General features: G+C 45.2%; 1 protein-coding gene across 2 annotated transcripts in view; it reads left to right on the forward strand.

Annotated features, from left to right (window-relative positions):
- The window catches only part of UHRF2 (ubiquitin like with PHD and ring finger domains 2), a 212,280-nt gene that overhangs the window by 93,705 nt on the left and 95,414 nt on the right, over positions 1–23,161 (forward strand). For both annotated transcript variants that reach the window (XM_063913996.1, XM_063913995.1), the window contains exons 3-4: positions 7,861–8,120; positions 18,924–19,142. In XM_063913996.1, coding sequence (XP_063770066.1) covers positions 7,861–8,120; positions 18,924–19,142 — 479 coding nt within the window. The remainder of the gene's footprint in view (positions 1–7,860; positions 8,121–18,923; positions 19,143–23,161) is intronic.

Here is a 23,161-nt window from a genome sequence, read left to right on the forward strand (position 1 = left end):
TTAGATTGTGTACTTTGAGCCACCAGAGTAGAGATACCCTGGCCCGTGGCGACAACCTCACCCTGTGGTGAATCTGCAGATGCGAGCCCGACCACTGTGCGAGCACATCCAGTTGAAAAGGACGTGAGTGAAATCTTCCGAACTGAAGCGCTTCGAAAGCCGCCACCATTGTGCCTAAGAGGCGAATGCACAAATGGGGTGGTATTCATGTGACCGCCGGTCTGCTGACCGACAGTCACATGACGACCTCCACCATCCCGCCGGCTCAGTATCCCGATGGTCGGCATGCCGACCAACAGGGACTATTTCCACTCGTGGGTGTCCACGACACCCATAGAGTGGGAATAGAACCTGTGGTGACCAAGCCCACAGCGTGGCGAGCGCAAGGGGCTTGCTGCACTCGCCCCTCCCCGCCGGGATCCCAGCGTCTGTATGCTGCCGGGATCCCGGCGTCAGCCATACTACACCCGCACAAATGTACAGAGACTGTGCGTGGCTTGAGCACTAATTGTACCAGATGACGAATAATCTGTACTTTCTGTTGCGGTAGGTAAATTCTCTGATTTACCGTATCGAGAATCATACCTAGGAATTGAAGTCGTTGAGACGGTATCAGATGTGATTTCTTGAAGTTGACAATCCAACCGTGCTGAACTAGTACATCGTACGTTAGCAACGCATGTTGGAGGAGCATCTGTTGAGACGGAGCTTTGATGAGCAGATCGTCCAAGTACGGAACTATTGTCACTCCCAGGGATCTGAGATGAGCTATCATCACAGACATCACTATGGTGAATACCCGAGGCGCTGACGAGAGGGCAAATGGTAGAGCCTGAAACTGGTAATGGTTCTGCCGTATTGCAAACCGCAAGAACCTCTGATGAGGTGGCCAAATCGGAATGTGTAAGTACGCATCCTTGAGATCCAGCGCAATCCATGAATTCCTGTGGCTCTAAACCTGCAATTACTGACCGCAGAGATTCCATCTTGAATCTGTAGTAAGTGACGTACTGATTGAGGCCCTTCAAGTTCAATATTGGCCTGACCTAGCCATCCGGCTTTGGTACCACAAACAGACTGGAATAATAACCCTGACCTTGTTGGTGTACAGGGACCAGAATCAAAACTGCCGACTCCAGCAGAGACTGAATGGCAATTTGCAGAACCGCTCTCTTGTCGTCCGACACAGGCAGTCCTGTCTTGAAAAAACGCAGTGGCGGGAGACAGTCGAACTCTATTTTGTAACCTTTTAACACTAAATTGCGGATCCACCCATCTGTGGACGTCTGGAACCACGCCAAATGGAACGTCTGAAGGCGTGCTCCCACAATTGGAGATCCAAGATGGGCTGGGAGTCCGTCATGCCACTGGCTTGTCGGGGACCTTAGCGTCTTGACGACTGGCGTTGGTTTGTTGGAATCCACGCCCTCGACCACCGGGCGTGGCTGGTCCTCTACCACGGCCTCGAAAGGGCTGAGGCCAAAAGGATTTGAACGCCGGGCCCGAGTATTTCCGTCTAGGTACCGTTGGAGGCAATGGTAAGAAAACAGACTTTCCTCCCGTGGCCTCAGAAATCCATTTGTCCAATTCAGGACCAAACAACTTCTCGCCACCGTAAGGTAACGCCTCTATACCTCTTTTGACCTCCGCCTCCGCTTGCCAAGAGCGCAGCCAGAGTGCTCGTCGTGCTGTAACTAACGACGATGAAAGGCGAGAAGTGAGCTGACAGACGTCAGTAGAAGCTGTACATAGATAATCAGCAGCTTCCCAGATTTGATCAGCAAGAAGTATAAGGTGATCGTCACGTAGGGCAGACTTGAGTTCTGTTATCCATACCATTAGCGCCTTAGTTACCCAAATGCCAACCAACCCAGGTCTAAGCAACACACCTGCTGCTATATACATGGACTTTAGCATAGCTTCTAATTTACGGTCTGAAGGGTCTTTAAGCGTAGTAGCCGTTGGTACTGGTATGGTTAATTTCTTTGTAAGTTTAGACACAGACGAATCCACCAATGGCGCATTCTCCCATGTAGCTGTCACAGACTCTGGAAACGGGTAACTAGACTTAAATCTGCGAGGTATAGAAAACCGTTTATCCGGATTCTTTCGTGTTTCTAGTAACATCTTATTAAGAGATTCCGAAACAGGAAAACACATCGGAGTCCTCTGTCGTTTAGCAAAGACAACTTCATCATTTGTCAGAGGCTCCTCAGTTTCTGTAAACTTCAGAGACTGACGCACCGCTCTGACGAGATTATCAATGCCCGGGCTGTCAACATCGTCACTATCTGACTGCTGGTCTACTTCGCCCTCCTCACCGTCATCTTGCGCAATGAGGTCTGGCATAGTTTCGTCAGAATGCAACATAGCAGAAACTGGTAAATCAAAAGACAAATTAAATTTATCCCTAGTACCCAAAATGGACTTGGACTTTCGGCAAGGCTGAGACCCCTCCGGTAGTTCTAGCGGTCTCACCCTAGACTCAGATCTTGCTGCTTCCCGCTCCTGTCGAGCGGCAGCCAATTCTGATTGCAATCCAGCCATGACATCCGCTAGCATAGCCCATGGCGGGTTCGGGGATGAAAACCGTCTTTGAAACCAGAGCCGAAATTGTATTCGTAGCTGAATCCACAAAACATACTGTACATGTGGTAGATCCATCCGGTAACGCACTCTTACAGACATGGCAGGGAAACTGCTTTTTTTGTTTTAGCTGGTGCCTTACTCATTATGCAGACAGACAATACAATACAATACAATACACAAAGACAGACAACTAGCATGACTCAGTAAAACAGTACTAAGGTGTCTCTCTCTCTCTCTCTCTCTCTATATATATATATATATATATATATATATATATATATATATATATATATATATATATATATATATCTGGCCAAGTGCAGTGCACGCCAGTACTATATGAAATCTGATCCCAAATTCCCACTAACACCCCTGCGCCTTCCGGTGGAGTAGAGATGTAGTACAGGAACGTTCTGCAATCACAACAGGAAGAAACAGGAAGCATGGTTAAAATGGCCACCATGCCATGCTTACAGTCCTGGTCACAGTGCAGGGTATATTCCTATAACCTGTAACTATTGCAGCAAACCCGTTAATATAGGCTTAACAGCTGTCACCCCTTATGCAGCCCTCCGCTAATGTCATGCATCCTCCCCCCCCCCCCCCCCCCCTTCTGCTCCCTCCCTGTGGCCCGGGTACCGCTGTCTGAGCGGGAGGTACCGGGGAGCGGGTATCCGGCAGTCCAAGATCGGGTGCAGGGAGCCGGGGAGCGCTGTAGTGGAGAGCGGTCCTGCAGCGGCGGCCGGTGGGTCTTAGCGGCGGAGGCACGCGGCGCTGATCGGAGCGGTTGGCGGAGCGGCCTGTAATGAGAGGCGGGTGCGGGCGCTGTTACATTTCCCCTACACAGCGGGGCGGCAGCGTGCGCTGACCGCCCCGTCCCCCCAGCATACCTGACTCCAGTAGCGATGGCTGTGACGGGGCTTCTATCTGTAAGCTCCGTCCAGCTGTAGCAGCAGTCAGTGAGCGAGCTGCGTGTGGCTGTGAGGGTGCTCTTTGTGAGGACCAACACGCCATGCGCTGCCTCCGTGCAGCGGCACTATCCCGGACCCACGTTTTTACAGAAACTGGGAAGGGATGTGCTGAGTGTAAAAAAGTAAAAATGAAAATCAAAAATAAAAATATTCAACACAAGCCTTGTTGCTACTATGAAAACACTGAGTTACTCTGGGATATGGAGGGGAGGAGAGTTCTAAATTAAAATATTCAGTGCCTTGTTCCTGCGGAGGCCGTCCATATCCCTAGAGTACTCCAGTGACCCCTAGTGGATGAAAAAGAAAGTTGAGGCGTTTGCTCCTACTGCTGCTGGCTTCGGCACAACAGCTTATTTCATTCTGGGAGGGAGGACATGCCTATTTTGTCAGTAACGGCCCTACAATTTCTGATGGCTGCCCTGGTTGTCAATGCCATCAGGAACATCAAATTGGTGAGACTGACTTCCCTTTGTTTTCCTATATGCGCATAACATGTTATCAATTATAGATACATGCCCAGGCATAAAAGTGGAGATAGAGAGAAGGGAAGAGGTAGATAGGGAAACATGAATAATGACAAAAGAGGTAGGGACAGGATGAAAGAAATAGATAGGGGAAAAGGAAGACACAAATGCAAAGGGCGGAGGGATATACGTAGAAAGGAGGACAAAATAATTGTTGTACAGCCATATCACTTTTCTGTGGCTGGAATTGCATAGTCTCATGTTTGCTGTAATGCAGGGGTGAAGGTGGGGAAGAAGGGTGGGTTTGGGGAAGAGAGCAAGCGAATAGGGGGAGGGGGGGCAAGGCAGATAGATTAAATATACAGCTTTGTATTTCATTGTCTAAGGCCATAAAAACATGAAGTGTCTCAGCTGCTTCCTTTCTTTATCGGTCAGACTTAACTGTGCTGCTGTTCTGTAGTCAGGTGCAGAGAGGGAATAGTCCAGGAAGGCATACATAATATTGCAGTTTTATTTATTTTTTTTATTTTTTTTCACAGGGCGTATGTTCTGATATTTATTTATTATTAGTTATTTATACATCACACGCATTTTCCATAACGAATATTTGTCCATTCACATCGGTCCCTGCCCCAGTACAGCTTACGGCCTATTCTTGAACTCATGTACACACACTGGTTAATTTTTTTACGGTAGCCAATTAACCTACCAGTATATTTTTGGTTTATATGGGTGGTAACGGGAGTACCCGGAGGAAACACTTAAGCAAGGGAAGACTATACAAACTCTGTATAGTTAGTGTTGTGGTGGGAATAGAACCCAGAACCTCGGTGCTCTGAGATTTCTACCCCCTTACAGGTTTTCCTTTACTTTCTTGCATATAGGGGTATATGCAATTGCGGTCGAATTCCGGCTGGAATTCGACCGTTTTTTAATTCGACACAATTCGTCAGTCAGACACCCTGCCGCCGGGACCCGAATTCAACATATTCAATAAAAAACGGATTCGACAGTCCCGCTGTCGAAAAAACGGACCAATTGACGGAGAGTGTGCGTCCTGGATTCAACTTTTTCGACGGCACAAAAGTGTTTAAAAAACCCAGAAAAAAACTGCGTGGAGTCCCCCCTCCTAAGCATAACCAGCCTCTGGCTCTTTGAACGGTCCTGGTTGGAAAAATACAGGGAAAAAATTGACAGAGGATCCCCCGTATTTTTACAACCAGCACCGGGCTCTGCGTCCGGTCCTGGTGCAAAAAATACGGGGGACAAAAAAAAGCGGCTGACCGTGAGTAACCTCACCGCTGACCGCAAAGTTCCCACCATTGAAGATAATGGAGCGACATGTGCCGTCTGACAGTTCAGACGCGCACAGCCAATCAGGAGAGTGCCACGACGTGGCGCTCCCTGATTGGCTGAAGGGACCCTCTGTGACAGGAGTCACGGGGGTCTCAGCAGTCGGGGAAAGGGGTCCCATGTGTAAACATGGGACACCTTTCAGTGCGTGGTCCGGGTAATGCGGTTTGTTTTTTTGCCAAGTACGTGGATTATAAAGAGAAGAGGACAGATGCTTCACAGGATTTTTATGAGTATAATTTTATTTTCAGGTACCCCATGGATTCTACAAGGAGAAGTGGGCAGAGTCGGCATGTGAACATAGGTAAGTATGTGTGTGTCGGCGTGCATGTATGTAATAAAGTTTTACTTTCACGGTGTCTGTGTACTGTTTTTATTTGGGTATTTTTTTGCAGTAGGACTACAGGTACCAGCGGGCCTGTTACCCCCCGCATGCTGGTACTTGTGGTTCTCCAAGTACCAGCTTGCGGGGGAGGCTTGCTGGGACTTGTAGTTCTGCTACAAAAAACAATATTCTTTTATTTGACACAAGGCTATCAGCCCCCCATCCACAGCCCTTGGATGGGGGGGACAGCCTCGGGCTTCAAAGGGTGACTAGTTAGGGATTTAATGCCACGGCCGCAGGGACCAGTATAAAAGTGTCCCCCGGCTGTGGCATTATCTCTCCAGCTAGTGGAGCCCGGTGCTGGTGTTAAAAAAAAAAATACGGGGGACCCCTACGCTTTTTGTCCCCCGTATTTTTTGCACCAGGACCGGACGCAGAGCCCGGTGCTGGTTGTTAAAATACGGGGATCCCCTGTCAATTTTTTTCCTGTATTTTTACAACCAGGACCGGCTCAAAGAACCCGAGGCTGGTTATGCTTAGGAGGGGGGACTCCACGCATTTTTTTTCAAGATTTGTAACCCATTCCCACCCCTTCCCACTGAAAAACATGCTCTGATCTCTTCATATTATTATAGTCAGTAAAAAAAAAAAAAAAAAATTCTTTTAAACAATATATAAATAATACTTGTGGCTCCTAATAGACAAACCAAGTAGATAATCCATTCTAATATAAATAGATATGCTATTTGCAACAAAATAAACATGTTTTTAAATTTTTTTTATTAGATTCCGCCACCAAAATGAGGCGGACTGAAATTGACGAAATGACTGTCGAAAAGCACTGTTGTCGAATCGATATTCTTCAATTGAATATACTTTTGTAGAAAAGCCGCATTTTTACCATTGCAGACATGTTGAATTTGACAACTGTCGAATTTCAAAAAGTCGGATCTGAAACGGACGTTTTTTTGGCGAAAAGTACTGTATTGCATTGTCGCATTTTTTTTGTGTCGAAAATGCCCCGTTTTTCGACATTTGCGGCAATTCGACCGCAATTGCATATACCCCATAGCCTTTAAATGAATGTTTTCATTGCTTTTGAGTACCTGAACATGTAACACTGTTTGCAGCAGTTAATTATATTTCCTAATGAAAAGTAAACATTGTAAACCAGGTATTTATTACCATGGTAGTACTTAATGCCAAGTGATTTCTAAACACAACCACATACTGTATTAGCCGAGTAGACTGCAAAGACTTAAAGTTATTGCTTATAAAATTATTGGACTTAAGCTTCAATATTTGCTGTGGTGTTTTACATGGTTTTGTTTGTAGTCTGCCCTAGGTTTTTTTTCCCCCACAGCTTTTACTGCCTCTGTTCAAGTTTAATGTTTGTATTAACAGCTTTACTGATGCACTTAAAGAGAATATTGTAAAACTAATTAAGTAGATGTACTGTGTGTAATCATGTCCATTTAGAAGCAGTACTGGCACGTTCTATGGAGTACTATTATTTCTACAAATACAGAAACAAATACTATAAAATCTTGAAGTAACCTATGCTCTCTCCAGCTGTTGATTTAAAATAGCAAAATAATACCTGCTATGTTTTTGTTCAATGCATTAATAAAAAGCATCTTGATTTTCTACATATGCAGTTTGAAAGAGGTTTTACCACTTTTAGAGAATAAAGTCTGGTCATTGTATTTGCTAGTGCAGTGGTTTCCAAACTTTTTTTGAATCACGGCGCCCTAGAATATCAGATTTTTTTTCACGGCACCCCTAGGCCAAAAATTTCTTATTGAGAAATTTAGAAAGAAATATTACATTAAGTAGATCGCGTTTATATGTCATCCTTAGGGTCAGTTGTGTGGTGAGGGACAAGATTTGCTTCTGTTTGGCCAAATATTTTATGACTGGCAGCCATCAGCACTGGTTTTGCCTATTATATTGACCATGAATAATTTGAATTGGTCCTGGACCACCAACCCAGGGCACCCCTGCAAGTGGGAACCTCTGTGCTAGAGAATGGGTTGCATAATCTTTGAAAGAGTTGGGGATCCTGATGTCGTATAAGAAGGAAGAAAGTTCTGTGTTTGAAATTGCAGCATTTCATATTATTACCATTATTTTTACTTTGTTTACTGTATATTTCTAGATCAACGAACTTGTGGATGTACGCGATGTAAGCATTGGATCGTGGTTTGAGGCGCACGTTGAAAATGTTACCAGAGCCACAAAAGGACATAAGAATGGCAAGGCTCAAGTTAAAGGTGGCAACTCTTACAAAGGGACTAATGGAAGTTTGAGTCCGGAACACTCCAGGGAGCACTCCCATGTTTCTGATTCCACCCCTTCTACTTCTTACTCCGACTATGTGGATGATGAAGATGTAACTTATTTTATAAAATATGACGAGTAAGTCTTGTTCTGATGGAAGTACATTTGTGTAGATGACCTGTCATATATATAATCACTATAAGCTACCAGGAGTCTATATTTAGTTAGTGAAGAGACATGTCTCGTGATTGCACTGGTCAGCCCATGGGAGGGAACGCAAGTAGTGATTCTAGCAGTACTGAAACATTAATGAGCTGTAAAATGACACATTCTATTTAAACATCGTTGATTAAAATATTATGTAACCCATTCGGTTAGGATAAAAAAATAAAGCTATATACTCAATAAATGAGAAGCTGAAAAGATAAATGCAGGTCACGATAGTAGTGCTTCTCATTTAAAGTCTCTGTAATAGCAAAAAATAAAGAAGCAATATGAGTTAGGGTGGTAGACTACTACTAAGGCTTATTAACCACTTGCCTTAGATGCGACCACACCAAACTGGACTTTCCCTGACATAGTTGCATCTGATGCGACCAGTCTGAAAGCTCACTGTGCGGCTGCAGGAAGGGAATCCCCACTTCCTGGTTCCCTTCCCCCATTGCCTGCAATGCTGCCGATCACTGCTGATCAGCCCGGCAGCGCCCACCTCCCCGCTGTTGCAGACATTAGCAGCCGCTTGGGAAATGTTAAAATGCAGCCTGCACCTTTCCTCTGACCTCGCGAGGGTTGTTATGGTCTGACCATCGATATTTGTACCAATGTTTGGGGGGGAAGGGGGGTTATTTTGTTTTTTAATGTAGATTTTTATTTTATTTTTATAAAATCGTATTGGATGTATTTTGAATTACGTTAATTACATATATTTAATCAATAAAATAAACCCACAAGTGGTTTATGAAATAAATATTAGCCAGTTAAGTGGTTAGGGCGAATGTCTAGAGCGCTAACATTTCCGGCCCAATCAGAGTTGCTTGCACAAGGAATCTAGGAAAAAATAGAACTTCTGCAATCTACTCAAAGTTAGTTGTGTATGCACTTTTGGAACAGTCGCACACTCTCCTTGTACCCATGTCTGATGTGACTGGAATAAGACTTGTGGTGTATGACCAACTGGAGGAGTATGCGACATTACAGCAAAAGGCCGGATAGTGCAGACAATACATACTCAAGTAGTGTGGAGCATCTGAAGAAGAAAAAAAAGAATACATTTATTTATATAGTGCTTTTCTCCAGTAGGACTCAGCATCAAAAACCTAGCGCAGAGGTTTAGTATTACAGCAAAGAGAAGGAAAAAGAGTAGACCTAGTGAACATAATGGGCATAGTGAGATTAATGCAGGGTTGCTGCAGCCATTTCGGTAAGCTCCACAGGTTACATAACCCACCCACAAAAGGTAACACGTGAGGCAACCATTTTGGGCGCGCTGCTGGTTACCCTGGATGGAATAGGTAACAGCTAGAAGATATTACACAAAATGTGGAAGTTGCATTGTACTAAAGCTAGAGGCAGAGTCCTTACATAACTATCAGTATTGATATGCATCCACGGGTGTACCAGGCAAGTCAGCCATCTTGCATTCACTACAAAGGTTACAATGTGAGAGATAAGCCATACAAAAAAAGAAGAGCTTTATGGGTGACTGGTGTGTAATATGATATAAAGTGCATGAGTAGACCCTTGGGTTGTTCACCCCTATCAAGAGACAACCATCCAAGGCAGCCATCTGAGGCATTATACAGATGGAGCCATGCTGATCATGGCTCCATCTGTGCTTAGTCGCGCTGTGTGAGGCGCGACTCCGGGAACGAATGGGACATGCATGCATCGTAGACGCGTACGCACCCCATTCAAAGTAAATGGGAGTGTCTTATTTATTATGCTGGCACATGTGACCCTGTTTGCGATGCAGGTGAGCGTGGCTCCATGTGTCCAAAGACATACAATAGCAGTATTGAAACAATGGTTGCAGCACTATGAAAACTATGGTAAGGTTAACAAAAAAACGTTAGTGTGAACTGCAACAAGCCTGCACGACTCGGCCTGCACCGTGGTGTTTCGTCGCTCAAGTGTGCGGTCTTATAGTAATGCCACATAATGTTGCTGAAGTCCAAATCCAGTTCTAACTTCATGCTTCAGGTGCAGGCTTCAGGTGCAGGCTTCAGGTGCAGGCTTCAATGTGGCAGGCAAAACTGTGTGCAGGTTTTCAAAAAAACTTATCAGCAGTTTCATTGTGTTTACATACATGGGGAACTGAAGTTCACCTTTGACCACTAGTCACCAATCTCAACACTCAGACTGCGGTTTTCAGCTGCCTGATTGATGATCAGTCACCATTGTGACCTGCTCTGCTGAGCTCTGTATTAGGGGAAAGGGAAGGAGGGGAAAAGTGGGCTCATTGAGATTAATAGAGGGAAGATAATTTTCATGGGGATTTATTACCACTGGAGGAGTAGGGGATTCTATTACTAATATTATCAACATCATCATTATTATTTTCTCTAACGTCCTAAGTGGATGCTGGGGACTCCGTAAGGACCATGGGGAATAGCGGCCCTGCAGGAGACTGGGCACAAAAGTAAAGCTTTAGAACTACCTGGTGTGCACTGGCTCCTCCCCCTATGACCCTCCTCCAAGCCTCAGTTAAGATTTTGTGCCCGAACGAGAAGGGTGCACACTAGGTGGCTCTCCTGAGTTGCTTAGTGAAAAGTTTAGTTTTAGGTTTTTTATTTTCAGTGAGACCTGCTGGCAACAGGCTCACTGCATCGAGGGACTAAGGGGAGAAGAAGCGAACTCACCTGCGTGCAGAGTGGATTGGGCTTCTTAGGCTACTGGACATTAGCTCCAGAGGGACTATCACAGGCCCAGCCATGGATGGGTCCCAGAGCCGCGCCGCCGGCCCCCTTACAGAGCCAGAAGACAGAAGAGGTCCGGAAAATCGGCGGCAGAAGACGTCCTGTCTTCAACAAGGTAGCGCACAGCACTGCAGCTGTGCGCCATTGCTCTCAGCACACTTCACACTCCGGTCACTGAGGGTGCAGGGCGCTGGGGGGGGGGGGCGCCCTGAGACGCAATAAAAACACCTTGGATGGCAAAAAATGCATCACATATAGCTCCTGGGCTATATGGATGCATTTAACCCCTGCCAGAATACATAGAAAAACGGGAGATAAGGCCGCCGAGAAGGGGGCGGAGCCTATCTCCTCAGCACACTGGCACCATTTTCCCTCACAGCTCCGTTGGAGGGAAGCTCCCTGGCTCTCCCCTGCAGTCACTACACTACAGAAAGGGTTAAAAAAGAGAGGGGGGGGCACTAATTACGCGCAGTATTAAAGATACAGCAGCTATAAGGGGAAAAACACTTATATAAGGTTATCCCTATATATATATATATAGCGCTCTGGTGTGTGCTGGCAAACTCTCCCTCTGTCTCCCCAAAGGGCTAGTGGGGTCCTGTCCTCTATCAGAGCATTCCCTGTGTGTGTGCTGTATGTCGGTACGTTTGTGTCGACATGTATGAGGAGAAAAATGATGTGGAGACGGAGCAGATTGCCTGTAATAGTGATGTCACCCCCTAGGGGGTCGACACCTGAGTGGATGAACTGTTGGAAGGAATTACGTGACAGTGTCAGCTCTGTATAAAAGACAGTGGTTGACATGAGACAGCCGGCTACTCAGCTTGTGCCTGTCCAGACGTCTCATAGGCCGTCAGGGGCTCTAAAGCGCCCGTTACCTCAGATGGCAGATATAGACGCCGACACGGATACTGACTCCAGTGTCGACGGTGAAGAGACAAATGTGACTTCCAGTAGGGCCACACGTTACATGATGGAGGCAATGAAAAATGTTTTACACATTTCTGATAATACGAGTACCACCAAAAAGGGGTATTATGTTCGGTGAGGAAAAACTACCTGTAGTTTTCCTGAATCTGAGAAATTAAATGAGGTGTGTGATGATGCGTGGGTTTCCCCCGATAACAACTGATAATTTCTAAAATGTTATTGGCATTATATCCTTTCCCGCCAGAGGTTAGGGTGCGTTGGGAAACACCCCCTAGGGTGGATAAAGCGCTCACACGCTTGTAAGGGCTCTACCCTCTCCTGAGATGGCCGCCCTTAAGGATCCTGCTGATAGAAAGCAGGAGGGTATCCTAAAATGTATTTACACACATACTGGTGTTATACTGCGACCAGCAATCGCCTCAGCCTGGATGTGCAGTGCTGGGTTGGCGTGGTCGGATTCCCTGACTGAAAATATTGATACCCTAGATAGGGACAGTATATTATTGCCTATAGAGCATTTAAAAGATGCATTTCTATATATGCGTGATGCACAGCGGAATATTTGCCGACTGGCATCAAGTCTAAGTGCGTTGTCCATTTCTACCAGTAGAGGGTTATGGACACGACAGTGGTCAGGTGATGCAGATTTCAAACGGCATTTGGAAGCAACATGAGAAGACGCCATATTATCAGGCGCAGTCTTTTTTCGTGGACAAGCGGGAAAAAGGTTCCTCATTTCTGCCCCGTGACAGAGGGAGAGGAAAAAGGCTGCAGAAATCAGCCAGTTCCCAGGAACAGAAACCCTTTCCCGCCTCTGCCAAGCCCCTCAGTATGACGCTGGGGCTTTACAAGCAGAATCAGGCACGGTGGGGGGCCCGTCTCAATGAATTTCAACGCGCAGTGGGCTCACTCGCAAGTAGACCCCTGGATCCTTCAGGTGATATCTCAGGGGTACAAATTGGAATTCGAGACGTCTCCCCCTCGCCGTTTCCTAAAGTCGGCTTTACCGATGTCTCCTTCTGACAGGGAGACAGTTTTGGAAGCCATTCACAAGCTGTATTCCCAGCAGGTGATAATCAAGGTACCCCTCCTGCAACAGGTAACGGGGTATTATTCCACACTGTTGTGGAACCGAAGCCGTACGGCTCGGTGAGACCGATTCTAAATCTAAAATCTTGGAACACTTACATACAGAGGTTCAAATTCAAGATTGAGTCACTCAGAGCAGTGATTGCGAACCTGGAAGAAGGGGACTACATGATGTCTCGGGACATCGAGGATGCTTACCTTCATGTCCAAATTTACCCTTCTCACCAAGGGTACCTCAGGTTTATGGTACAGAACTGTCACTATCAGTTCGGACGCTGCCGTATGGATGGTCCACGGCACCCCGGGTCTTTACCAAGGTAATGGCCGAAATGATGATATTCCTTCGAAGGAAGGGAATTTTAGTTATCCCTTACTTGGACGATTCCCTGATAAGGGTAAGATCCAGGGAACAGTTGGAGGTCGGTGTAGCACTATCTCAGGTAGTGTTGCGGCAGCACGATTGGATTCTCAATATTCCAAAATCGCAGCTGGTTCCGACGACTCGTCTTCTGTTCCTAGGGATGATCCTGGACACAGTCCAGAAAAAGGTGTTTCTCCCGGAGGAGAAAGCCAGGGAGTTATCCGAGCTAGTCAGGAACCTCCTAAAACCGAGCCAAGTCTCAGTGCATCAATGCACAAGGGTTCTGGGTAAAATGGTGGCTTCCTACGAAGCAATCCCATTCGGCAGATTCCACGCAAGAACTTTCCAGTGGGACCTGCTGGACAAATGGTCTGGGTCGCATCTTCAGATGCATCAGCGGATAACCCTGTCACCAAGAACAAGGGTGTCCCTCCTGTGGTGGTTGCAGAGTGCTCATCTTCTAGAGGGCCGCAGATTCGGCATTCAGGACTGGGTCCTGGTGACCACGGATGCCAGCCTGCGAGGCTGGGGAGCAGTCACACAGGGAAGGAATTTCCAGGGCTTATGGTCAAGCCTGGAGACATCACTTCACATAAGTATCCTGAAGCTAAGGGCCATTTACAATGCTCTAAGCTTAGCAAGACCTCTGCTTCAAGGTCAGCCGGTGTTGATCCAGTCGGACAACATCACGGCAGTCACCCACGTAAACAGACAGGGTGGCACAAGAAGCAGGAGGGCAATGGCAGAAGCTGCAAGGATTCTTCGCTGGGCGGAAATCATGTGATAGCACTGTCAGCAATTCCGGGAGTGGACAACTGGGAAGCAGACTTCCTCAGCAGACACGACCTCCACCCGGGAGAGTGGGGACTTCACCCAGAAGTCTTCCACATGATTATAAACCGTTGGGAAAAACTCGACAGGTATTGCGCCAGGTCAAGGGACCCTCAGGCAATAGCTGTAGACGCTCTGGTAACACCGTGGGTGTACCAGTCAGTGTATGTGTTCCCTCATCTGCCTCTCATACCCAAGGTACTGATATTGATAAGATGGAGAGGAGTAAGCACTATATTCGTGGCTCCGGATTGGCCAAGAAGGACTTGGTAACCGGAACTTCAAGAGATGCTCACGGAGGATCCGTGGCCTCTACCTCTAAGAAGGGACCTGCTCCAGCAAGGACCCTGTCTGTTCCAAGACTTACCGCGGCTGCGTTTGACGGCATGGCGGTTGAACGCCGGATCCTGAAGGAAAAAATGCATTCCGGATGAAGTCATCCCTATCCTGATCAAAGCCAGGAAGGATGTAACCGCAAAACATTATCACCGCATTTGGCGAAAATATGTTGCGTGGTGCGAGGCCAGTAAGGCCCGACGGAGGAAATTCAACTGGGTCGATTCCTACATTTCCTGCAAACAGGAGTGTCTATGGGCTGAAATTGGGGTCCATTAAGGTTCAAATTTCGGCCTTGTCAATTTTCTTCCAAAAAGAACTAGCTTCAGTCCCTGAAGTTCAGACGTTGTAAAAGGGGTACTGCATAGACAGCCTCCTTTTGTGCCTCCAGTGGCACCTTGAGATCTCAATGTAGTTTTTGGGTTCCAAAAGTCACATTGGTTTGAACCACTTAAATCTGTGGAGTTAAAATATCTCACATGGAAAGTGGTCATGCTGTTGGCCCTGGCCTGGGCCAGGCGCGTGTCAGAATTGGCGGCTTTATCCTGTAAAAGCCCTTATCTGATTTTCCATTCGGACAGGGCGGAATTGAGCACTCGTCCTCAGTTTCTCCCTAAGGTGGTTTCAGCGTTTCACCTGAACCAACCTATTGTGGTGCCTGCGGCTACTAGGGACTTGGAGGACTCCAAGTTGCTAGACGTTATCAGGGCCCTGAAAATATATGTTTCCAGGACGGCTGGAGTCAGAAAATCTGACTCGCTGTTTATCCTGTATGCACCCAACAAGCTGGGTGCTCCTGCTTCTAAGCAGACTATTGCTCGTTGGATTTGTAGTACAATTCAGCTTGCACATTCTGTGGCAGGCCTGCCACAGCCAAAAATCTGTAAATGCCCACTCCACAAGGAAGATGGGCTCATCTTGGGCGGCTGCCCGAGGGGTCTCGGCTTTACAACTTTGCCGAGCAGCTACTTGGTCAGGAGCAAATACGTTTGTAAAATTCTACAAAATTGATACCCTGGCTGAGGAGGACCTGGAGTTCTCTCATTTGGTGCTGCAGAGTCATCCGCACTCTCCCGCCCGTTTGGGAGCTTTGGTATAATCCCCATGGTCCTTACGGAGGCCCCAGCATCCACTTAGGACGTTAGAGAAAATAAGAATTTACTTACCGATAATTCTATTTCTCGTAGTCCGTAGTGGATGCTGGGCGCCCATCCCAAGTGCGGATTGTCTGCAATACTGGTACATAGTTATTGTTACCAAAAAAAATCGGGTTATTGCTGTAGTGAGCCATCTTTTCTAGAGGCTCCTCTGTTATCATGCTGTTAACTGGGTTTAGATCACGAGTTGTACGGTGTGATTGGTGTGGCTGGTATGAGTCTTACCCGGGATTCAAAATCCTTCCTTATTGTGTACGCTCGTCCGGGCACAGTATCCTAACTGAGGCTTGGAGGAGGGTCATAGGGGGAGGAGCCAGTGCACACCAGGTAGTTCTAAAGCTTTACTTTTGTGCCCAGTCTCCTGCGGAGCCGCTATTCCCCATGGTCCTTACGGAGTCCCCAGCATCCACTACGGACTACGAGAAATAGAATTATCGGTAAGTAAATTCTTATTATTATTAACATTATTATCGACCTTTAGGGTTCATCTACGCCTAACAAACCACATAAACAAATTAACAAAACAAGAAAATAGCGACTTGCTGTACAAAACATTGCAGGACATTGTATATAAACATTGCTGAATCAGTGGTTCAAATAAGCAGCAGGACGGCAGAAAGCAAAGGTTAGGTGTCGTATGGAGTATAGAGTAAATAATAGTATAAGTAAGGGAAGGAGAAGCACATGAGGGCTTATATTCTAAAGGGGAGGGTCAGACAGACAGGGGTGGCACAGAAGGGGTAAACAGTGAGCATAGGGTAGTTTGTTAGGATGAGACCTGGATGGCTTTGAAGAAGTGTCTGTCTTGAGAGAATTTATATTCACTTGTTTTGGTAATGTTGCAGTGGCAACATATGGGCACTGGGGTGGATGGGTACCACTGGGTGATCTACAGTACCTAATCCTCCCCATCCTCCCCTCCCAGGAGTTTTTTCCACTAAAATAATTTATATGGGTAAATTTAAACTTAAATTGGTGTTGTGTGATATGTTTATATGTACTAGGTTTGTGTGTTGAAAGTTACTTACACAGCTTGGAGGCCATGTTTCACCGGGTATGGGTCATTGGGTCGACTCAACTTAGGTCGGCAATCATTAGGTCGACCACTGAAGGTCGACATGGTCAAAAGGTCGACATGGGTTTTTGGACTCTTTGTTGTCGTTTTCTTCGCAAAGTGATGGGGAACCCCAATTAGTGCACCATGTCCCCTCGCATGGCTCTCTTTGCTCGCCATGCTTTCGGGCAAGGTGCCTCGCTGCACTCTGCACAGGTTACCGTTCAAAATTGTAGTCCACGTGGATCATAAAGTATGAAAGTCAAAAAAAGAAAAAAAATGTGAAATTCATGTCTACCTTTTGACCTGTCGACCTAATGCATGTCAACCTAATGTCTGTCGACCTAATGACCGTATCCTGTTTCACTGCTTTGTAAATATAACATATCTGTATTGTAAATTTGAGAACTATTACAGATTTTATAATCCGTTATTTAATTTTAATTGTGCTTAAAATTATTAATTTTCTGTTTGTTTTTTAAAAATGTCTAGTTGTTTTTAATAAGACTGGTGATAATCGTTAGGCACAACCTTTCATATTCTTGGTAAATGTCATTTTTACTGTCAATGAGAATAGCAACCTTTCAAAAATACTATCCGCTGCCAGTAATAGGGTAAATGTAAGGAGTAGTTTCCATGGTATTATGTAGTTGAAAATTCTGTAGTAAACAGCTCCCAGACTGCAGCAGCACAGACTTAACTCCTTCGCGGATCACATCTGATATATTGTATAATGTGTACCTTTCTTAAGTCTTTGTGGGAAAATGACTCTCCTGCTCAAAAATACTTCCAGGAGATCTGTTGCTGGGTTTGTTGCCTCCCTCAAGCTGAAAAAATGGCTACAGGGGGTAAGCTGTCAAACCTCAGGCTGCTTTCTCCCTGTTGCCAGTGTTGGAATCCTTCTGTACTATCTTATGTAACTAACTACCGGCGGGATGTACAGTAATGCAGTCCAAGATTGCCGGAGGTGCAGGTTGCTGGCCGATCTCCAACGTTTTTATAAAAGGACAGTCACTTACAAAGCAAAACAAGTGATTGTCCCTTTAAAAAAACATCAGAGATTGGCCGGCAACTCGCACCTCCAGCGATCTAGGACTGCATTACGTCCCGCCGTATATCTATCTCCATATGTATGTTCTAACACTTCCTAAAGTATATATTACCCCTCTCCCTATTAGATATATCTCTGTCTGGCATGCACCTCGCCTAGTATCTGGTAACCACCTCTCCCTTCCACTTGAAAGACTCTTCTCATGCTGTTTCCCTCATATGGGGCGGGATGTACTCATGTACATCACCGCCCTGTGCCACGATGCTGATCGCATATGTACTAACATATGCGATCAGCGTTGCGGAGGACAGCTCTACCGATAAGAGCTGTCCTCCGCGATGCACAGCGGCAGCCTGACTTCCGGGATTCGGCCCCAGAAGTCAGTCTGCGCATGCGCAGGGTGACGGGGGAGGCCGCAGGGCATGCTGGGAGGGATCCGATCGGATCCCTCACACAGCGCTGCGGAGAGAAGCCCATAGGCTTGTATGGATTATCGCCAGCTAAAGCTGGCGAACCCCACCGCGGCGTTGACCTCGTGTCCGGGGGATAGTACATCAGGAAAATGCGGTAAACAGGGGGTTTACATCCCGCTCATGGTAATTCTTACCACACCATTCAGATCATGCCACAGCCTTCAAATCTTTAAATGCTCTCTGGAACACCCAATGTGCTTCTAGCTATCATTTTATTGAATGTGTTTGATAACTGATATCATGAAGCTGATTGCTTTGGGCATAAATCTCCCTTTGTGTGACATACTGTCCTCCTGTTTGAGCTGTCCTATGAGCCTCGTTCCCCTTTTTTTTAATGTTTGTATTTCTTTGGTCTGCCGTGCTTGTCCCTGTTTTATGCAGGTCTTGTTTACCCCACTGTACTGCACTATGGGGCACTGTGAAAACAATCTTTGCGTACAATAGAATTACACAATATGTTTTTCATGTTACTGCTTTTATAAAGCTTATAAATTAAGTTTTTCCCAAATCCTACCAGGTGATCGCCACATTCATCTCAGTATATTAATGTTCTAAAAATGAGTTCTAAAGGGACAAAAACCTTCTGGTTCAGTAATTCAGCTTTTTTACAATTTGTTCAGATACAGTCAATCTGCTGTACAATTAGTATCTGCTTTAAGTGCCAATATATGATTAGCAAATATAAGATTATGTGGAGTCTACTGTTTGATTGATTTAATATTTTCTTTTTGTTTTCTGTTTTAGTTATCCAGAAAATGGAATTGTAGAAATTGCAACCTGCAACATGCGTCCCAGAGCACGAACCATATTAAAGTGGGGTGACCTCAGCGTGGGTGATGTTGTAATGGTGAACTACAACATTGAAACTCCAGAGGAGCGTGGTTTCTGGTTTGATGCAGAAATTACAAACTTAAAGGAAATGTCAAGAACGAACAAAGAAGTGTATGTCAAGATTTTATTGGGGTAAGGATGTGACTGTACATAAAATGGCGGTCAAAAGTTTTAGAACACCCCTGATTTTTTTTTTTTTTTTAATTTACATAGTTTAAGGTCTCCATCTACATTGAAATAAGAGTATAGAACAATAATAATTCATAGAGCATTTCTGTTTATCAAAATTCTAAATTTACATGGTCATAGCACAAGCTCAAAATGTAGACCAGATCCCATCTAGTACATAGATTCTCTCTGAAATGATCTGGGGTAGAACCTTTAACTTTGCAGAACAGACTATATGAAACCCGCTTCCTCAAACAGTTCGGGAGGTCTCCACTCTACTATCCTTCAAACACACGACTCCCAAATTCTGATTTCTTTTTTCTATTACGCTTAAAATCAGTTTGAATCCTATTGTGAGAAAAGTGCTACATAAAAAAAAATCACTGTGATTTTATTTTAAGATAAGATCAGACCAAACCTCTGTATAATAACAACTAATACTAGTTATAGAAAGATAATATACTTTCATTGCGATGTAACCAGCACAGGATCAAGTTCAGAGCACTAGGGTTTTTTAAATAAACAAGACGTGGTCTCTTGTATATAAGAGTCTGTACTTTAAACAAACTGCCCCAGAGATTGTCAGCTGACCATGGGGTAAATTTACCAAGATGGGAGTTCTATTTAAGATGGGATGTTGCCCATAGAATCCAGTTGTTATCTTCTAGAATGTGCTAGATACATGAGAAGTAGAATTTGATTGGTTGTAACTTGCTATGGGTAACATCCCATCGTAAATAGAACTCCCATCTTAGTAAATTTACCCCCATGTCTACATCTAAGGCTAGGTACACACTTACAATACAAAGTGGCCATCACGCCGACCGAGTTTCCCATTAGGTAAGCTATGCACACTTACCAACCGCCTGCTTATTATGTTGGGCCACAAGTGTTAAATTTGCCCGCCCAGTTGTGATGTCTGTGTCAGCGGGATCTGCAACCAGTGTACAGACTGTTGGCGGGTCACCCGTACACGCAACCGGATCTCATATATATATAATATTATATTCTATTATATTATATTCTATTATATTATATTATATTATATTATATTTCTGTATTTGCTGTTACCTCCGAATTTACACTGAGGATAAAGAGGAGACTAGAGATTCACCTACATTTGTCTTCGACATCTAAGGCTGAATTGTATTAAGTGTGGAGCAATATACCACTCCTTCTTTTGTATTATTATTGACATTGAATTTTTCATTTTGCTTTTATAATAAATTTTATGATGGAACATGTTAATATTATGTTTTAACTTGTAAAGTGTGAAACTAACTGAAGTGTTCCCCATAATATCGGGTGTTGATTTAACTCCCAGGCGCCAGTTCATCTATTGTCACACATTCCCCTACACTTAGTTCCTTCTAACAGGGAACTTAATTGAATTAGGCTACCGTTTATAAGATTCTCAATTTAGTGACATCAGTCGTTTTTAAATAGCGCAGAGAGAATTTGTTTGATATACACTTCCAAAGCAGTCCACACTCTAGCCTTAGTAACATGTGCTGGGGTAGCATCCATATATAGATAAGGTCACCATGACCCATCCACTCCAATATAGAACCAGTAGTAAGGAGCATTCACCAGTCTTCAAAAGCCTTTTCTTTATTATCACCAAATCAAAACCATTTGTAAAGGGGTATCTACCAATGGTTTAGATTTGGTTACAATAAAGAAAAGGCTTTTGAAGACTGGTGAGTCCTCCATACTACTGGTTATATATATATATATATATATATATATATATATATATATATATATATATACATACAGGTTGAGTATCCCATATCCAAATATTCCGAAATACGGAATATTCCGAAATACAGACTTTTTTGAGTGAGACTGAGATAGTGAAACCTTTGTTTTTTGATGGCTCAATGTACACAAACTTTGTTTAATACACAAAGTTATTAATAATATTGTATTAAATGACCTTCAGGCTGTGTGTATAAGGTGTATATGAAACATAAATGAATTGTATGAATGTACACACACTTTGTTTAATGCACAAAGTTATAAAAAATATTGGCTAAAATTACCTTCAGGCTGTGTGTATAAGGTGTATATGTAACATAAATGCATTCTGTGCTTAGACTTAGGTCCCATCACCATAATATCTCATTATGGTATGCAATTATTCCAAAATACGGAAAAATCCGATATCCAAAATACCTCTGGTCCCAAGCATTTTGGATAAGGGATACTCAACCTGTATAATGTGTGTGTTCATTCTAGCACACTGCGCCTTTCAAAATCCGTGCAGTTCCTCTTTCCTGCCTGGGGTGTCGCTTTCTGCTTTGGTGCTTCTCAGCACACTCTGATCTGTTATTCAGTGCTGTGATACAGACCTGTGTGTGCTGAGAAGCACCAGAGCAGAGAGAGACACCCCAGGCAGGAAAGAGGAACTGCACAGGACTTGAAAGTATATATATGTATATATATAGGCTGGCTCCTCGCTCTATGTCCCTCCTACCAGACTCGGTTAGAAACTGTGCCCAGAGGAGCCGGTCACAGCTAGGGGAGCTCTCCAGAGCTTCTCTGGTAAAAAGTTTTTTTTTAGAGTTTATTATTTTACAGGGAGGCTGCTGGCAACAGACTCCCTGCTTCGTGGGACTAAGGGGAGGGGAGTAGTGCCCGACCCAAGTGGTCTGAGCCACTATCTCTGCTGACAGGACACTGAGCTCCTGAGGAGATAGATTCAATCGCCACCACAGGGACTAGCTCACTCCGGCAGCATGCCACCACCCCCTTACAGAGCCAGAAGACTTGTGGCGAGTTAGTCACCGGCCACCCCCCTAGCAAGCGGGGAGCAGGTGTGAAGATGGCGTCAACAGGGTATGGAGCGCAGTACTAACTGCGCTCCGGGGCTCAGCGGTACATAGTGAGGGGCGCCCTGAGCCAGCGCCTACACCCTACACTGGTCGGCAAGCCTGTCAGGGACTCCGGATCACTGCCAGCACATACCTCAGGCCAGTATACTTCAAACAGAGGGTGGGAAGCAGCGCCCTGAAAGGGGGCGAAGCTTCTCAGAACGAACCCAGAAGCATTCAACGCCATTTCCCCTGCCTGCAGAGACGCTGAAAGGGAGAGCTGTCCTTCCTCATCAACTCCAGCTATCTTACAACGGTACCAGGGGGTTGTATATGGGGGCAAGCTGTGTACAGACTGTGTAATCTATTAAGGTACACAGTCAGCGCTGGGTAGTGGCTGTTCTCTATCCAAGAAGCGCTGTGTGGGTTGGCTCCAATGTCTGTGTCTCTCTTGGCATTCTTGGGGGAAACTCTGTCTGCCTTTCCCTGTGTGTGTGTGTGTGTGTGTGTGTGTGTGTGTGTGGAGTGTTTGTGGTCTCCATTAAGCTATGTCCAAGGACTCTGTGTCATATGCTGCAGAGGATATGTACTCTCAGGATGACTCCATTCCATGTAATCGGGATTGCACTGTGTTAGCACAGGTCCCAGCAAGGGAGCCTGAGTGGTTAGCCCCTCTTAAGAGCATGATTTCTCCAATTTCTACTAGAGTTGCACAAAAGGAGTCTGCAACTCCGGTTTTACAGAACTCTATGGCTGTTTGGTCCGGTTCTGTTGCCTCCGGGCCCCCTGACGTATGCTCCCAAAAACGTGCTCTTGCCCTACTTATGCAGGATCACACGGATACCGACTCTGACACGGCAAACGGTGATGGGGATGTACTGCGGGGGGTGGCATCTCTTGCAAAAGGGGTGCAGTTGATGATAGAGGCCATTAGAGATGTGTTGAATATTGCTGATACAACACCTGAGCAGGTTGAGGAGGCTTACTTTACAGACAATAAGAAAGCCTCGCTAACCTTCCCTGCGTCTAAAGAATTAAATGCTATTTTTGAGAAAGCCTTGTGAAAATCTGGAGAAAAAATTTCAGATCCCTAGAAGGGTTCTGGTTGCTTTTCCTTTACCGGAGGAAGATAGGAAAAAATGGGAAAATCCACCCATAGTTGACGCG

Source organism: Pseudophryne corroboree, chromosome 1 (genome assembly GCF_028390025.1).
Source record: "Pseudophryne corroboree isolate aPseCor3 chromosome 1, aPseCor3.hap2, whole genome shotgun sequence".
In the NCBI taxonomy this organism is placed as follows: Eukaryota; Metazoa; Chordata; class Amphibia; order Anura; family Myobatrachidae; genus Pseudophryne; species Pseudophryne corroboree.